Source organism: Nelusetta ayraudi, unplaced genomic scaffold (assembly GCF_046127955.1).
Source record: "Nelusetta ayraudi isolate G7.1 ecotype Tasmania unplaced genomic scaffold, CSIRO-AGI_Nayr_v1 ptg000008l, whole genome shotgun sequence".
NCBI classification, from domain to species: Eukaryota; Metazoa; Chordata; class Actinopteri; order Tetraodontiformes; family Monacanthidae; genus Nelusetta; species Nelusetta ayraudi.
This window is the reverse complement of record NW_027466058.1, coordinates 2,026,894-2,042,768: the sequence shown is the minus strand read 5'-3', so window position 1 is coordinate 2,042,768 and position 15,875 is coordinate 2,026,894. Positions and strand designations below refer to the sequence as shown.

Here is a 15,875-nt window from a genome sequence, read left to right as displayed (position 1 = left end):
CTCATGGCCTTTTCTGCTGCTGCTAGGCTGTCGCCGGGGAGATCGCACTTGCAGCGAGTGGCGGCAGTGAGAAATTAAACTTGCTGATATTTAAAGATAATAATAAAAGGAGAAGAAGAAGAAGAAGAAGTGGAAGGAAAATGGCCTAAAGTGGTGCTTGGTCATTGTGGGTCCTGGTTCTCAGCAGATGGGTTGCGACCTAGCGCCACTTGTTGACACACCACATAGCACTTGTCAGCTCCATTGAACAGAGAGGGTGGCACTTCAGCGTGAGGCTGTCGAGTTATTTGTGTCCCCAGAAGGAGACCCAAACTTCACTCCCGCCTCTCCTTACGCTCTCACATTAATGACAAATCTCTAGGAAATTAAGTTTCCTCAACACCCAGAAACTCAGGCCACCGCCGCAGCCAGCTGAAAAAGAAAAAAAAAAAAACTCTCCCAGTTTGCAACAAGCAAGGTGGAGCTGCTAATGGCCACACGGTTAGCCGTCCAGATTTAAAAATAGTTGAGAGGCTGTTTGTTTCATCTTTCTGACACTCGACACCCAAGGATCCAGCAGATCTACATGCTCGCTGCAGCCCTTCATTCTGTCTGCCATGGTGGACGCTCGCTCTGGGACTACTCCTCTATTTCTGTCTTGTCTCCAGCCTCGGGTCCTGTTGACTGCGCTCAGATGCTCAAGACCTGACCATTGACTATGTGGAGATTTTGGCATTGGATTGTTGTCAGTAAAAGAAGCCAGAGCTGCGGGTTGTCGCTTGAGTCCCGCGAGCAGTCAGGAGCAGATCAGCGAGGCCTTTTCTGGAGACACAGAGCTTTATGAGGAGTTTACATTAAAGATCAAATTATGGATTATAACACTGGAAGGTAAGACGAGGTCTGACAATGTTAGTTTGCATCAAAAAAGTCATTAAAAGTGTAGGATAAATGTTAAGCCTGCCGGCCGTACATGCATTCATATTTTCACTTTGGTTCCCAGAATGGGTGTTTTCTTCATGTTGAATTCATGGAGAAAAAAATGTTGCAATGTGATTGTTTAATACTCTATGTCACATACTTTTAAACACTCATATTATGTATGTTTCCGTTGCTGGCAGATTTGCTGCTCTCGTCTTACTACAGTCCCTCTTGAAACGAGGCCTCTTTGGTATCAGGTTTTAGAATGAGAGGCCCATTACTGGACCAAAATAATCATACCACATGCAATGATGTTAATCTTTGTGTTAATCTTTTTCCTTTAAAAATAATTTTGGTTATAATACATCATAAGCACATGATGGTTTATAAATACATCTGCCAAACATTCAATTTAATATCTGCATTTCTGCACCAAGTTGATTTTGCCAGTTACCCCAACCAGTCAGTGCAGGTCAGCAGATATTACTGGATAGTTGTGTTTGTTGCCTATGTCAGCTATCTGAAGTGAACAATGGGCACCGGCTCCCACCTGCTCACTTTCTTTTTATTTTTTTGTAAAAACAAAGTAGAACGATGTGATGATCATTGTACTACAGCTGCTTCATACATGCAGCGACTGAAGACGATTCAAACAGCACATAAAGAGCGGCATGGCAACAGCTCACCAACTCACTTAGCTGCAAGAGATCTTCTTCAGTCTTTAATTTAGTCACAATTTTAAAGTAAACCTTTTCCCGTTTACTGGGACAAAATCAAATAGTGCATCAGTAGTCCTCAAATTCTAGCTACTAGCTACTACAAAACATGAACATTAAAATACATAATTATTACTATTGTTAAGTTGATTTTTTTATTGGTGTATTTTCTCCTTGTTGTACTTTTCTTTCTGGAAGGGTTTTTCAATATCGTTCACCTGGTATGAAGCGCAGTTTTCCAACACTTATGTAAATGTATTTTTGGCTTTTAAAAGTGCGTAAACAGGGGAGAAATTACTATATTATAGATGACAGAAATATGATAATATATTGTAAATATTCATTTGTGTTTCATTTACATAAGTGTGTTGAATTTATTTAAATTAAAATAATTACATTTCTACCTGCTTTATGTAGAAAATGTGGTTACACAGAGACACGGTGGGATTTGCTAAGCAAAGGTAATTCAGTGATATTAGAAAATGTCATTTTTACTTTTGAATAAATAAAAATAAAAGTACACAAAGGTCAGTGTAAGTCAAAACAGCACTTGAAGTGAATTGATAAAATTAGTCTTAATAAGTGGTCAAATCTTGAGCCGTTTGGGAATTGAGTGCGTTGGCTCATTATGGGTCGAGCCAAATGATCAAGCTCACCCAAAATTGCTATCTCTATTACTGTAAGTGCTGGATAGTCTGAGTAACGCTATGGCCGGCTGCCACCTGCAGTAAATTCAGTCCGAGTATGCCCATGACATCATGTTGTTGTCTCTCAACATGCAAAGGCTTTATATAAAAGGCAGCGTACAGCTAAGGGAGTTAATAATAAGAAGTGTAATGGCAGGCTATTTCCCCTGCTTGTCAGGACCAGCTATAGTTTTATTTTTAGGTTTCTTTTATGTACTTTGTGCACTGTGTCACTTATTGGATTTAGAGGGACGATTATAAGTAACCATGAACAGCTGTGATTGAGTTTGCTGTGAGTGCGAGAGTGGTAAGACTATTAACAAAGCTGTGGCATCAATGCATGTCTGACAACTGTAACGATTTTAGCTGTTTCAGAAATCAAAAATCTGATTTTATTCAGTCAAAAAGCAGCGCGGACAGCACAACTCTTCACACAGAATTATTACAAACATATGTTCCTACTTAGCTTTAATAGTAATTTTGACATTTAGAAGGATAACAAGGTTCACTGAAATTCAGCAGGACTTTCCATTTTTAATCACTTTGCCACATGTTCTCTCTGCACTGCTGTAGATCTTTTCTTTTAATGTGAAAATGCCATCCAGTTCTTATAAACTGCACCACAAGAGTGTCCACGCTAAGCTTTTTAGCAGCAGCTAGGCTTAAAGTCGCCTCGTGTATTTTTTTGTCGTTTTGCGTGTGTGTGTGTGCGCGTGCGTGCATGCGTGTAACTCATGGATGCACCCTGCTTTCCTAAAATAACTCACGTGAGGCCGTCTTTGCTGCTCCCCAGCATGTGTCTGAAGGTCACAGCGATTGAGAAGAGGGATTTGCAGGGCTTTTTTCAGAAACACAAACAGAACATGGGTGCTTACTGGAAAGGGAGAAGCCTTTCTGATCCAGGCCAGCATTTTATATAAGGTCATAGAATAAGCATTTCAAATGCTATTCATTGTAGCCGATGAAAGAAAATGACGTGTGCATAAAAGTCTGTGAAGTATAAAATAATGAGAGTTGCAATTGAGATTCAGGCTAATTCTTGTTTCTTTCCTATAGGAAAATGGCAAAGGCCAGTATTTCCTCGACCAGATACCGACTGGGAGACATTATGCTTTAGAAGCTTCTGCGTGGACAATATCCCATTTATGCACCCTGTATCTGGCAGACTCAACGGGGCTCTTTCATTTGGAGGTCTGTTTTTTCCTGAATGACTGAACAGCTGAAGACCAAACCCCTTTCAAACAAGTCTGCATAATGACTTCAGTTGAGAAGCGTCGCTCAGGCCGGAAGAGCGGCAAGCATCGAAAGCATAGCGATGCTTCCAGCAGCGGCTCGTTTTTGGATGAGACAGATCGGGAGGTCAGCAGCCTGACGGATCGGGCTTTCAGAAGCCTCTGCATTGGAGACGAGGCCATTTACAATGACTCGGACCTGTACACGTCTTCACCGTGCTCCCAGAGAGAAGTCCAGCGAGCCTGGGGCCAAAGTGTCCCGCGTGGAGTCATTGAGGACAGGGAAGAACTTAAGAGAGTGGCGCAAGACAGCTTCAGCCTCAGGATGCAGCAGTACGGCCAGGACTTGATCCACGGAGGAATGTACGGGGCTCAGGTCCACGGAGAGCCACAGTGGGAGGTTTATGGGGAACGGACACAAGTTTCGGCCACATTCCAACAATCCTTTGTGGAAACCTCGCGGCAGGAGGAATCTCTCGAGGACAAGCAGCTGCTGTTCCTCAGCAATGGTGCCAAAGAGCTGAGCGTGCAGCAACGCAGGAGCCGCTCCAGAGTTTCCTCTCTCATCCAAGCGTTCAACTCAGAGGGATACGCAGATGGGGGAGGAATGGACGGCAAACTCAGAGAACGGAACGACGAGACAGCCTGGGACAAATCGGCCCTGATGAGCATCCAGAGGGACCTGTCGGAATACCAGCAAAACCCTTATGGCGGTCACATCCCTCCCGCTGCTGCATATTCATACCGCGACGCCAGCGTCTACTCCTCCATGTCTCATGTAAATTGCGAGACCTCTTTTATGAGATCTTCCCACAGTAAACACAGCATGGCCGCCCAGGCGAACTCCAACTTCTTCATGCACAGCGAATTCAGCCCTTTCAGGGTATGGAAGGATCACAATAGATTTCCCTTCCAGCAGGGAGAGGTCTCAGGGTTTATGCAGCGTTCTGAGTTTTCCAAGTGGTACGAGACGCCCATGTACAAGAGCATCTCTTTGGAGCCGAGCACGAAGGGCCAATACAGGTTTGATGAAGGCGGGATGAGGCACGCAAGGAACAACTTGGCACACGCGAGCCCTGCTCTTCCTTTGCGCTCCACCTCCACCTCCATGATGCCGCCGGCTCTGAGGGTGGAGAAACGCTGCGAGTCGGAGTTGGCAGATCATTACCCTCACAGGAAGCGGACAGAGAGCCTCAGAGGTAACAGGCTTCCGTCCCAACGGCCATCAACTGCGTCGCCCACCGCTGAAATGTCCCGACGTGTCCAGGACACCATCAGCTCAGTCAAAGCACTTCAGCACAAAATCAAAATGATGTCGGAGCAAAATCTGACAACTGCCATGCCGGCGAGTAATCTAGACGTGCTTCAGGGGAACAATGGCTTATTTCCTTACGGAAGCAGCGCCATTTCCGCTGGTCCCGCTGGCGGAAACACACACACGACTACCTTCAACACTGGCCAGGTGTGTGCACCTTTAGTGTATTCGCATCACGACACAGAGACTCTGACAGCTCAGCAGCAGCAGCAGCAGCAGCAGCAGCAGTGTGCAGTTTCCTCTGAACTTGTAGAACACGCACCGGTGCGAGCAGAGAGCAGAGGTGCCACGCCTGACGCCAGAATGTCCAGCTACAAATCGAGAGCCACGAGTCTGCTGTTCAATTTGAAAGACAACAGGAAAAGAGTAAAAAGCACCTACAGTCCAACAAAATTCAAAGGCTCAGAGGCAGCAGAGAAAAACAGACAGCACTCAACAGCCAACGAGCCTCGGGACACTGTGATAGACATCCCTGATTTCCCTGATGCGGTCTCTCAGTTTCCACAAGTAGAAGAATTCAGCAGGACTCAGCCAGCTTCACATCAACATGCAAACCAGTATCACAGGACTGGATTCTCTACAACAGCTGCATATCCTCAACCTGCAATGGATCACATTGGCTATCCTGAATCCACCACAGATCATTATCATGCAGCTCAGACACAGAGTGAGATGGTTCATCACTCCGGTTACACTGGCTTCATGCCAGAAAATTGCCCCAGCAATCAGCTGGCTAATGGACAGAATCTCCAGGAAGACTTGTCGTCATTTACTCCCTACAGGCAAGGAATGACCGATCAAGCGCCTCTAAGTGACGCGTACACACCTAAACCGCTTCACACTGCCAGAGAAATGCCGAGGTTTAGTTCTGAGAATAATCAAACTGGAGAATATTCGATAAGTAGGGCAAGTGCTAAGCAACAATTTAATGAAACATCAGGAAAGGAATTAACAAGGGTGGATAAGTACCAGCAGTTGCAAGAAAACAAACATTATTACAGTAATGTGTCCTCACAGGATAGGTGGAGGCAGACAAATAACCAAGACACAGAAAATATAGGTCTAAAAACAGCTACCACTTCATGGAAACAAGAGATAACCGCTTTAAAGGGAGACGTCGACCAAGTCCAGTCTTATCAAAGGGTAGCTGCTATAAAAGATGAACCAAATTTCAGGTCAGACAAATATAGGGCAGAGGATCAGCAAAGTCAAAGCAGTGGACAGAGTGTTATTGACGCAACATCCTCCAAAAATACTGGATTGGTCAACCCTAACAGTTTAAACCAGCTGCCACAATATGTTCCACTTGGCAACAATGCTGTGGAAACTCCAGTCTTTTATGGACAACAACTATCCACAGGATTTGAGGATGCATATACAGCTCAGAATTCCAGGAGCAATGAGCAAAACAAAATGATGGGAAATGATCGGGCTAAGAGTTATCAGAGACTTGATCAAGAACCTGGAGACCAACCAAATATTCACTTGAAAAAAGAAAAGACTCTACTCGCACCAGAAACAGGTCAGCCAAAATCTATACCAAGGCGTAATGAAATGCAAAGTCTCCAGCCCACTGAAGGAAAACCTCTGTTTGAAAGTAAAATGCAAAAAAGATCACCATTCAACCCTGAAGTCACACAAACATTCACAGGGGGAAAACAGATCGAAAACACACAATTTGTCGAGGTTCAAGGATCTGCCTCTGGAGAACCTATAAAAGAACAGCACACCCAAGCAGAGTTGGCAAGGCCTCACAACAGGGCTCAAGTGGAGCTGGCCAGAGCTACGTCAGATAGGTTAATTTTAGCAGAGCAGGCTAGTTCAGAGAAAGTCAAAGCCAAACAGACGAATGTGGAGCCTGCCGAGTTTGAGAAGATAAAACAAGATAAAACAGAAATCATTCAGAAGACAAAGGAGAAACCGGCAGAACAATTAGGGCAGGCCACAGTGCAGCTTCTAAACACAATGCAAAGCATGACACATAAGGTGGAGGTGAAAAATATTAGTGAGGAAACAGGATTCAAACACGAGAGAGGGGCAAAGGGTGAACAGGTCAAAGCAGAGCCAGCTCGAGCAGAGAGGCTAAAAGAAGAACACATAAAATCTGAACTGGTCGAGACTGAGCAGACAAAAATAAAGCAAGATAAATCACAGGAGGCGAGAGTAGAAAAAATCAGGCCAGAGCAAGCTGGTGAGGAGCTGGTGAGAAAGCAAGCTGAGAAACCACACAGAACAGATTTAAATAAAGAAGAGCATTCAGGAGTGAACAGAAAACCGGTTAAGGAGCAACAACTGCATGAGCAAAAAGCACAAAGCAAACAAAAGGAGAATAGTGATTCAAATCTAGAAGCGCAAATAAATGTTGAACATCTGAAAAAGATAAGAAATTCCCATCGCGTAAAGGATGAGAAAAATCAGGCAGAGCAGAAGAAAACAGAGGTGACTCAAAAACAACAAGCGGTGTCAGTAAACATGCAGGAAAAGTCTGAACATCCTTCAGAGACGCTAACCGTCAAACATGTCAAAATTGAGCCCGATAAAGTTGAGCAAGTAAAGACAGAGCTAGCAAAAGCTAAAGCAGAATTGGCCAAAATCAAGGAGAAACTCAGAGGAGATCACAGAGACAGCAGTGTAATTCCAGCAAAAGTAGAGAAAAATAAAAATTCTGTATGTTTAAGCGAAAATGTTACAATAAGCGAAGAGCCTAATAACGAGGAGCAGGCCGTGCCTAAGTACCAACAGAAGCAGGAGTCGATAGCTGTCAGCAAACCGAGTGTAACTCAGGCTGACAGAGGGGGTGACGATTATGAGCGTGTTAGGGAAAAATACGGCTTTATGGATTATACTTCAACAAACAGGCAAAAGCCTGAAAGAAAAGCCTCCTCAAATAATAACGATGAGACACAAACTCCATCCCGAAATAGAGTTGAGACTGTGAAGGATGACAAATCAAAACCCAAAGACGACCTTGAAAACACATCTTCAGCAGCCGCGAGAGAAAACACAGAGGACGTTGGCATCCTTAAAACCAATGAGGTCAAACACAGTCACTACGGTTACAGTGAGTTCCCTAAAGAATTTAAATTATCACGTGGGGATTCTTCATCAACCACTGCAAAATCAGGGAACACTGACAGTAGCAGTGACAAAATTAAGAAAGATAACAGTGAAAACGTAGAAAAATGTTTTCCTCCAAAACAAATTGACATCACAAAGCAAAGAGATCTGGATCAAGCTAAACCACTGAACGCTGAAAGAAAATCCAAGTTGTCTGAGCACACTGCAGCGCCAAGTACTGACCAGCACATCGCCCCTAGCCGCCCACTGACCCATAAGGAGAGGGCTCAAACCAAGCAGGAGATTCTGACGTCCAAGATAAAAGCTCACGCTGAAAAAGAGATTTCTGCAATTAAAGGTTTTGCTATACGAGATGGACTAATTTCCAAAAACTTCAGCAAGCCATTAGCCGGAAGTCAGAGACCAGAGGCGCAGAGGCCGCCAGCACAGGAAGCCTCAAACAAGCAAGAAATACCCAGTAAAACAACACCGAACCTTCAGATGGAAGCTGTAAAGTCTGTTTCACCCCAAACTTCTGCGACAACACCATTGAAACCTGTTGCGATCACAAGCCAGTTGAAAACCAAGACCAAAGTGCCCTCACCAGCCAGAGAAACAAACTGGATGGGAATCGATAGCATAAAGACAGAAGAGGCCTTAGTAGAAAACCAGATGAAAGAGAAAAAGTCTGAATTTAAACAAACTAAAGAGGCACCGCAAAGCAAACAAGAAAACTGCACAGAAAAGACTGAAAACACCAGTCACCACACAAACAATGATAATTCAGTTCAAGGCCCTCAGAAAATTGAAGCTCCAGAAAATGTGCAAGGAAAAAATGAGGTGGTTAACAAGGACTTGGAACCTTCTCTTCAACTCGTCTTTGGTCGGACTGACACTGTTGTGGTTGATGATAGTTTGCAGATCATGGGGATAATGGTGACTGTGCATGAAAGAAAGCAGTCTGTGGACAACGGTCTCGTCACTCAAGAACAAATGAATCCAGGAGAGCAAGAGGGGAGTAGCCCTGTAGCAAATTCTTTCCCACAGTTAAGCCAAGAAAAAGCATCTTCAACTGACGCTGCCACTATCAAGGACGAGTCCACAGATGCACAAAGCATTAGTCACCTACAAGAAAATTCAGCCCAAGTGAAAAGACGAGACACAGAGTCTTGGACTGATCACCAAGTATTGGTTGAGAAAGACAGTGTAGGGCAGGATGGAGTAAAGATTATAACTGAGGAGGCCAGTTCACAGAAAACATATCGCAGTGAGAACTCTCTGGCCAAAACAGTGCAGAGTGCAAGAGTTATTTCTCTGCCGGCAATTAAAGATGACACCGAGTCATCAATGAAACTGGACACGACAGTGGTCATAAATCCTTCCTCAAACAGCAGCATCAGTGTCAAGGAGTCGTCTACAGTGGAAAGGAGGAAAGAACACCCGATACAAACAAACCCAAACCCTCCTCATCCAGTAATAGAGAGCAAAAATACAAATATGTCTACAAGAGACCAACACAAAGAGGAAGAAACAGGAGAAAATCTGGAAGAACAATGTGTGCATATAGACAACATTGCCATAAGAGTTGTGCAAACGGTAACCGAGGAGGATAACAAAAAATTAATGGGAAAGCGCCACGATGTAGCTGTCCCCTCTGATGTGGCTGGACATGGTGGACACAAACAAGCTGAAACATCTCACCTTGTCGAAAAAGAGAGTGAAGACACAACCAAAGACCTGGCTCCAGCAAGCACTCAGTCATCTAGAAACATAAATCCAAAGGACATCACAACGAACTGTGAGGATACAGGTGGCAAAAATGAAAAACCTGAATCAGAGATTCAACAAATGGAAGAAGATTACTTTCATGTCCAATCAGCAGAGAAAGCAAATAAACAAGCACAAAGAACTGTAAAGGTCAGAGATACATGTGGTGTTTCAGCAGTGGAAGATCCCACTATATCAAACGAGGCCTTCCGTAATGAATCATGCAGTGAAAACAAAAAGGAAGTGTTTGGATTGGATCAATGTGAAAACAGAAGAGTGGACTCGAGTTCCATTTCTCTGCAAAATGATATACTGGAGAGGAAAATTGTGAAAACACAACATATAGAGACTGATAGTCCCACAGTGAGACAATTAAATAGCAGTGGTAAAACAGATGTAGATCAATCTGTTCATGTCACAAAACAGCAGTCAGAAAACCAACCTGGTTCTTTAGCAAGAGAAGGACAGAGAGCTCAGCTAACAGCTAGGCAAACCATGTTTCAAGAGAAACCTGAAGTCAAACCCAGAACAAAAGAGAGGACATCAACCATACCTGAGATCTCAGCTATTGCTGACTATGCAAGATTAAAAGTCATTGTTTCAGACGACCAAGCTAACACAATCCAGGAGTTCCCACCAAACAAAAAGGAAGGATTCTTCCCACTCATACAGAGTCGTCATAGTAGGCGTCCGGCATACACGGCTGACCATCACGCTCTGTCTGTGAAAGAAGAGAAAAGTTTTCCAAAGAAGACAGAAGTCAGCTCCAAAGTGAACAAAGAGCCCAAACCTTTAGTCTTTCCCATTACGGAAAAGGAACACCAGAGGACTGGCATGTTTAAACTGGGAGACAAAGAAAAACAAGAGAAAATGAAAAATGAAAAAACACCAGATTTTGGGTCAAAACGAGCGGAATATCTCCAAGAAGGAAACAAAACTACAAGTATTCATCAGTCAAACATTCCTTCAGTTCAAACAACAACCTCATCATCTGCTAACCGGACAGGGCAAACATTTACATCACAGTCCAAGCAAGTGGATAAATGTGATCCAAATGAAAAACTAGCGGTTATCTCATATGATGAGGGAATGCCATATTTAGACCAAATCTCAAAACCACAAATGCACAATGAAGGGGGAAAGAAAGAAATGACACCAGGAAAAGATGATAACATTAATAATGAACAGAATCATGTGGAGAGAAATAAACCAGAAAGAGAAGATAGAGTTTCAGCTCAGCAAGCAGAAACCGAAGCGAACATTAAAATAAAACTAATGCTGGAGGAGAGTAAAGCTTCTCTGGCTGAAGAGGAGCAAAGAGCCACTCAGAGAGAAGTGGAGAGGAGAGTGCAGGAGCGGGAGGCCATAGCCACTCAAATCAAAGAGAGGCGGCAGAAACAGAGAGAGGCAGAAAGAAAAGCAGAGGAGGAAAGAAGAGCAAAACAGAAAGAGGAAGAGACAAAAAATAAAAATCAGGAGGAGAGATTAGCCAAACAGAAGCAGGAGGATTTGCAAAAAACTGAGGAAAGCAAGAGGAAGAAACAACAGCAGCAGGAGGTGGAAGTTCACCAGAGACAGTTGCAAGCAGCAGAAGAGGAGCAACAAAGAAGAGCTGGTCAAAAGAAACAGCAAAGAGGAGAAGCTCCGGATGAGCAAAATAGGCGAGTAGCAGTGGTGGAAGAGCCGAGGGGGGTTGCACACAGGGAAGAGCAGCGCAACAGAGTAGGTTCACAAGACGAGCCTCAAAGAAGAGCCACACAAGAAGGGGAGCTTAAAAGGAGAGTCGCACTTGAGGGGCAGAGGAGAAGTGCTCAAGACAAGTGGCAAAGAGAAGCTGTTCAGGAGGAACAGCAAAGGAGGGCTGTGGCAGCAGAACAGCCGAGAGGAGCATCTCAAGAGGAGGACAATCAAAGAGAGGCTGTGAGAGAGAAGGGGCAACAGAGGAGAGTTGCTCAAGAGGAGGAGATGCTAAAGAGAGCTGTACAGGAGGAGATGGAACGGAGGAAAGCTTCTCAAAATATGGAGCAGCTTAGGAGGGCTGCAGAAATTCAGGAGCAGCAGCTAAGAAAAGCTGCACAGGAAGAACAGCAAAGAAGAGCTGCACGAGAGGAAGAGCAGAAAAGAAGAGCTGCAGATGAGGAGCAGCAGAGAAGAGCTGCCTGGGAGGAGCAGCTGAGGAGAGCTGCGCAAGAGGAGGAGAAGCTGAGGAGAGCTGCGCAAGAGGAGGAGAAGCTCAGGAGAGCTGCTCAGGAGGAGGAGCAGAGAAGGAGAGCCGCAGAGGAGGAACAGCTGAGAAGAGCTGCACAGAAGGAGCAGCAACGAAGAGCTGCTTGGGAGGAGGAGCAGAAAAGAAGAGCCGCGGATGAGGAGCAGCTGAGGAGAGCTGCACAAGAAGAGGAGCAGAGAAGAAGGTCTGCACAGGAGGAGCAGCTGAGGAAAGAGGAACAACAGAGGATGCTGGCAATCGAGGAACAGCAAAGAAAAGCTAAACAAGAAAAGGAAATTCAAATACAAGCAGTGCAAAAAGAGGAGCAACTGAGGAGAGCTACACAAGAGGAGAAGCTCAAGACAGCTGCACAGGAGGAGGAGCTGAGGAGAGAAGATCAACAGAGAAGGGTGGCAATAATAGAGGAACAGCAAAGAAGGGCTGTACAAGGCAAGCAGCAAAGGACCAGCCCTTGGATTGAAGCTAAACACCAGACAGATGTTGACATTGAAGAAAAAAATAAAAGAAACCAAAGAGATGAAGGGAGTATCCAGATTTTAGAGGAAAAGCTCACCATGCACAGCAAAATGAAAGCTGACCAGCAGACTGAAGAACAGAGGGATATGAGACCGAGTGGGGAGACAAGGTCAAAAACACACAGAGACGAGGAAAACAGAAGAGCTGTTCAAAAAGAGACAGAAATATGTAATCAGAGGGACGGAATAAAAACCAACAAGACACCAAGAATTGCCGAGCAGAGGCAAGTGGTGAAAGTGGAGGGTGACATGGCACAAGAACAGGTCTTGACCCAGAGAGAGGAGGAGATGAAGGCACAGAGGAGAGAAGATGACAAAGAAAGGACCGTGGTGCACAGAGATAAAGAGCAGAGGAGGGCAGCACAGATGGTGGATGCTCTCCAGTACTACACCATCGCTTCAGAATCAGACAGGAAAGGCAGGGAAAGACAGCGACACTCCCCTCCAACCTCCACAAGAAGAACTAGCTCCACGGTGCCCGAGGCCCCTGAGAATCCCCACCACAGACCCAGCAGACCATCTGCTCCTGCATCTCCGGCCGTCTCTCTGCCTCGGTCCAACACCTCCTCTCCAGCTGTGGGCTCCAAGCCCTCCATGTTCCTGGTGAAAGACAACGCCAGCAGGGGTTCCTCTTTCCTCAAGTCAGTCAAACCGCGATTCCACAAGAACTTCGGGGAGGATTTCATAATGGGATCGCCGGCGTGGTCGGAGACAGGCGAGGAGGAGCAGGAAGCTATGAGGCAAAGGGCCACAACTCCTCTCCACCAAGACACGGGGCCGAACAGGCTCACCGCCATCAGAGAGTCCTCAACTCTTCAACCGTGGCAGGATACCCCTGTCCCTCACCCACACCACCACCAGCACCAGCACCACCACCGGCCGTTCTCCAGGAGGAGCCTCGCCCTGGATGAGGACGACTCCCGCTCGGTGGTCAGCTACATGTCCGAGGACGTGGAGAGTTTTGCCACCAGTGCAGCAGACCTGTCCGACTTCAGATCCCTATACGACTACGAGAGGCCAGAATCCTCGTGTAGCTTCAGCAGTGATGTGTGTCGCTCTCTGGGAAAGCCTCCGGCTGTCCCGCCAAAAAGCGAGAAAGCCCTGCGCAGGGCCAAAAGGTTGACCACCCGCAGAATCAAGAAAGAGCTGTCCAGAGAAGTTGATGACAACACTGCCGGAGTTCAGAAACCTCCTCAGGAGGATTCCAGAATTCCTCCCTCATCCGGCACTGAGGTACACTCCCCCGGTCGCCGTGCTGTGGCTACACCTCATTTCTCATCGCCTGTTTCCCTCGCTCACACTCCCAAAGGGGAGTCTGCCTTACCCTTGTCACGTGCAGAGCGCCAACCTTCCCACAGCTCCCAGTTTGCTGCCCCTCACCCTGCTGATCCCATCGCCCTCCCAGCTGCCGCTGTTTCCCTCCCTGTTGCCTCACCTGCTGCTATTGCTGCTGCCGCTGCTGCTCCAAAGATAGTTGCTGACGTTCCTTCTTCTCCCACTCTCCATCGCACCAGCCACCCCGCTCCGGTCACCAAGTATCACGTTGAGTCGTGTTACCCTGGATCCTACCCGGTGACACAGCGCAAGGTGCTGCAAGATGTCGGCTCCGGTCAGTATTTTGTGGTTGACATGCCTGTTCAGGTCAAGACCAAGACTTTCATTGACCCGCAGACAGGAAAGTACGTTCAGCTGAACGTGCGCGAGTCTACCGAGAGGGGCTCTCAGCTGCAGCAGACATACCTCCAACCCCAAGCTAGTGTTGTGCCTCAACAACAGCCCATCTCACAAGACTTTCCAGTTGGCAAGAATCTCGGACTTTATCGTGGCTACAACGGTTACCCTGCCGGAGTCAACAATGGGCCCCACAATAAGCAATCCGTCCCGGTGACTCCCTACCAGAACCAGCAGCCTGACAGGGAGAGCCGCACCCACAGGCACCCAGCCAGTGAGAGGGCGCAGCTCACAGAGGGTCACTACGGCAGCCCAGAGAGGACACCGTACATGGACACGGTTAGCGCGGCAGACAAAGCGCACAACTCGGTTTACAACGCACACAGCCAGTATGAGTCGTTCCCTGAGTTTGACACAAACAGCCACCACCTAGCAGGAAGCTCAGCATACAGCAACGTTAACTCGGCCCCCTCACAATGTCAGCCCCGTGAAATAAAAACCATGAGCGAACTGGATGATTTTATGGAGCTTTCTGATTGGTGAAAGACAAGCTGGTTTCAGCTTAAAGATGTTGACAAGACTGAGATGTAGCTAAAGGTGTTTAAAGACGATGACGGCAGTTATAAATGCAGTATTGTAAGCATGTATATGATTACACAATTGAAAAAAATTCAATGGAAATCACAGTATATTTTTTGACAGCCTCTGACATGAAAATACATTGCTGCTGTTCATCATTCCATTTGACTTTTGAATGTGAGAGGCTAGAACAATCAGTGCCACCTGTATGCTAAAATTGTTCAGTAAAATAGAGACAATGATTTTTGTTGAATAGCTGTGAACCTGCTTTTTTTTTTTGAGGAGGGTGTGGGAGGTTGGGGAGGCTGGAAATATTATTTATTACATATTGTGATGCATGAAACCCTGTCAAACCCACCATGTCAAAGCAGTTTGTGTATCCCAAAGCTAAATCGTGACGGAATTCATGCAGTTCTAAGGTTTAATGTCCTTCGAACAGTCAGTTATTGAAGATGGAAGTTTGTGAGATTTTTTTGTGACTTGCTGTGAAACAGAGTCGTGTGACATGGACAATAAAGTGACACCGTGAACCAAAACACTTCTCCTCACTATGAGTGATGAGTAACATATGAGTATTTTTCAAGGTAATTTTGTTAAGAATACAAGTTAAGAAAATGGTAATATATATATATATATTTATAGATATAAAATTAGCTCAAGATTAATTTTATTTTACTACTCAAAGACGGTAATAAAAAAAGATATTGTTACTTTTCACTGGCATCCTGCTCTGAAATGCACCCTTGGTGTGCGACTCAAAATGAAGAGTCTTTTCACTGAGAGCATGAGACAATTAGATTTAAGTCACCGTGTTATTGAGAAGAGCACCGTTATACATCCTCTGAGAGTTCACAGCCACAAAAAGAGAAAATGACATTTTCCTGATGTGTCCTTTAGTGTTGTATAAATTAAAGCAGAACTTGAGTTACTGCACCGTTGGGGATCAGATTGCAGGAAAGTATGCACTGCTAAGATATCCCCATCTACAAGCACGTTGCAGTTTCAAAGCAAGCTTCCAGGATTGTTGACTCCCGAGGAAGCAGTAACACGCTCTCACCACCGCAGGGCAGAGCAGAGTGAAAGAGATGAACTTGACGCTTACGTAAGGGGAAACTTTCGGGTGGCCCTAAAAAAATGAAAGACCTGACGTCTCCCAGAGGGCAACAGAACCGAAACATTGGCACTTGAAATAAGGGCACTAACGTAATAAGAC

At 45.6% G+C, this 15,875-nt stretch overlaps 2 protein-coding genes across 2 annotated transcripts; both read left to right on the top strand.

The window, feature by feature from the left end:
* Nucleotides 1–288: 288 nt before the first annotated feature.
* On the top strand, nucleotides 289–5,639 carry cunh10orf71 (chromosome unknown C10orf71 homolog). The gene is made up of 3 exons (XM_076018417.1): nucleotides 289–867; nucleotides 3,356–5,513; nucleotides 5,629–5,639. Exons 2-3 carry the CDS (start codon nucleotides 3,554–3,556, stop codon nucleotides 5,637–5,639), a joined length of 1,971 nt encoding a protein of 656 aa, XP_075874532.1. The 5' UTR covers nucleotides 289–867; nucleotides 3,356–3,553.
* A 1,538-nt stretch (nucleotides 5,640–7,177) lies between these two features.
* LOC142883501 (uncharacterized) lies at nucleotides 7,178–14,849 on the top strand. The gene has a single exon (XM_076018416.1). It carries the CDS (start codon nucleotides 7,319–7,321, stop codon nucleotides 14,624–14,626), a length of 7,308 nt encoding a protein of 2,435 aa, XP_075874531.1. The 5' UTR covers nucleotides 7,178–7,318; the 3' UTR covers nucleotides 14,627–14,849.
* The last annotated feature ends 1,026 nt before the right edge of the window (nucleotides 14,850–15,875 follow it).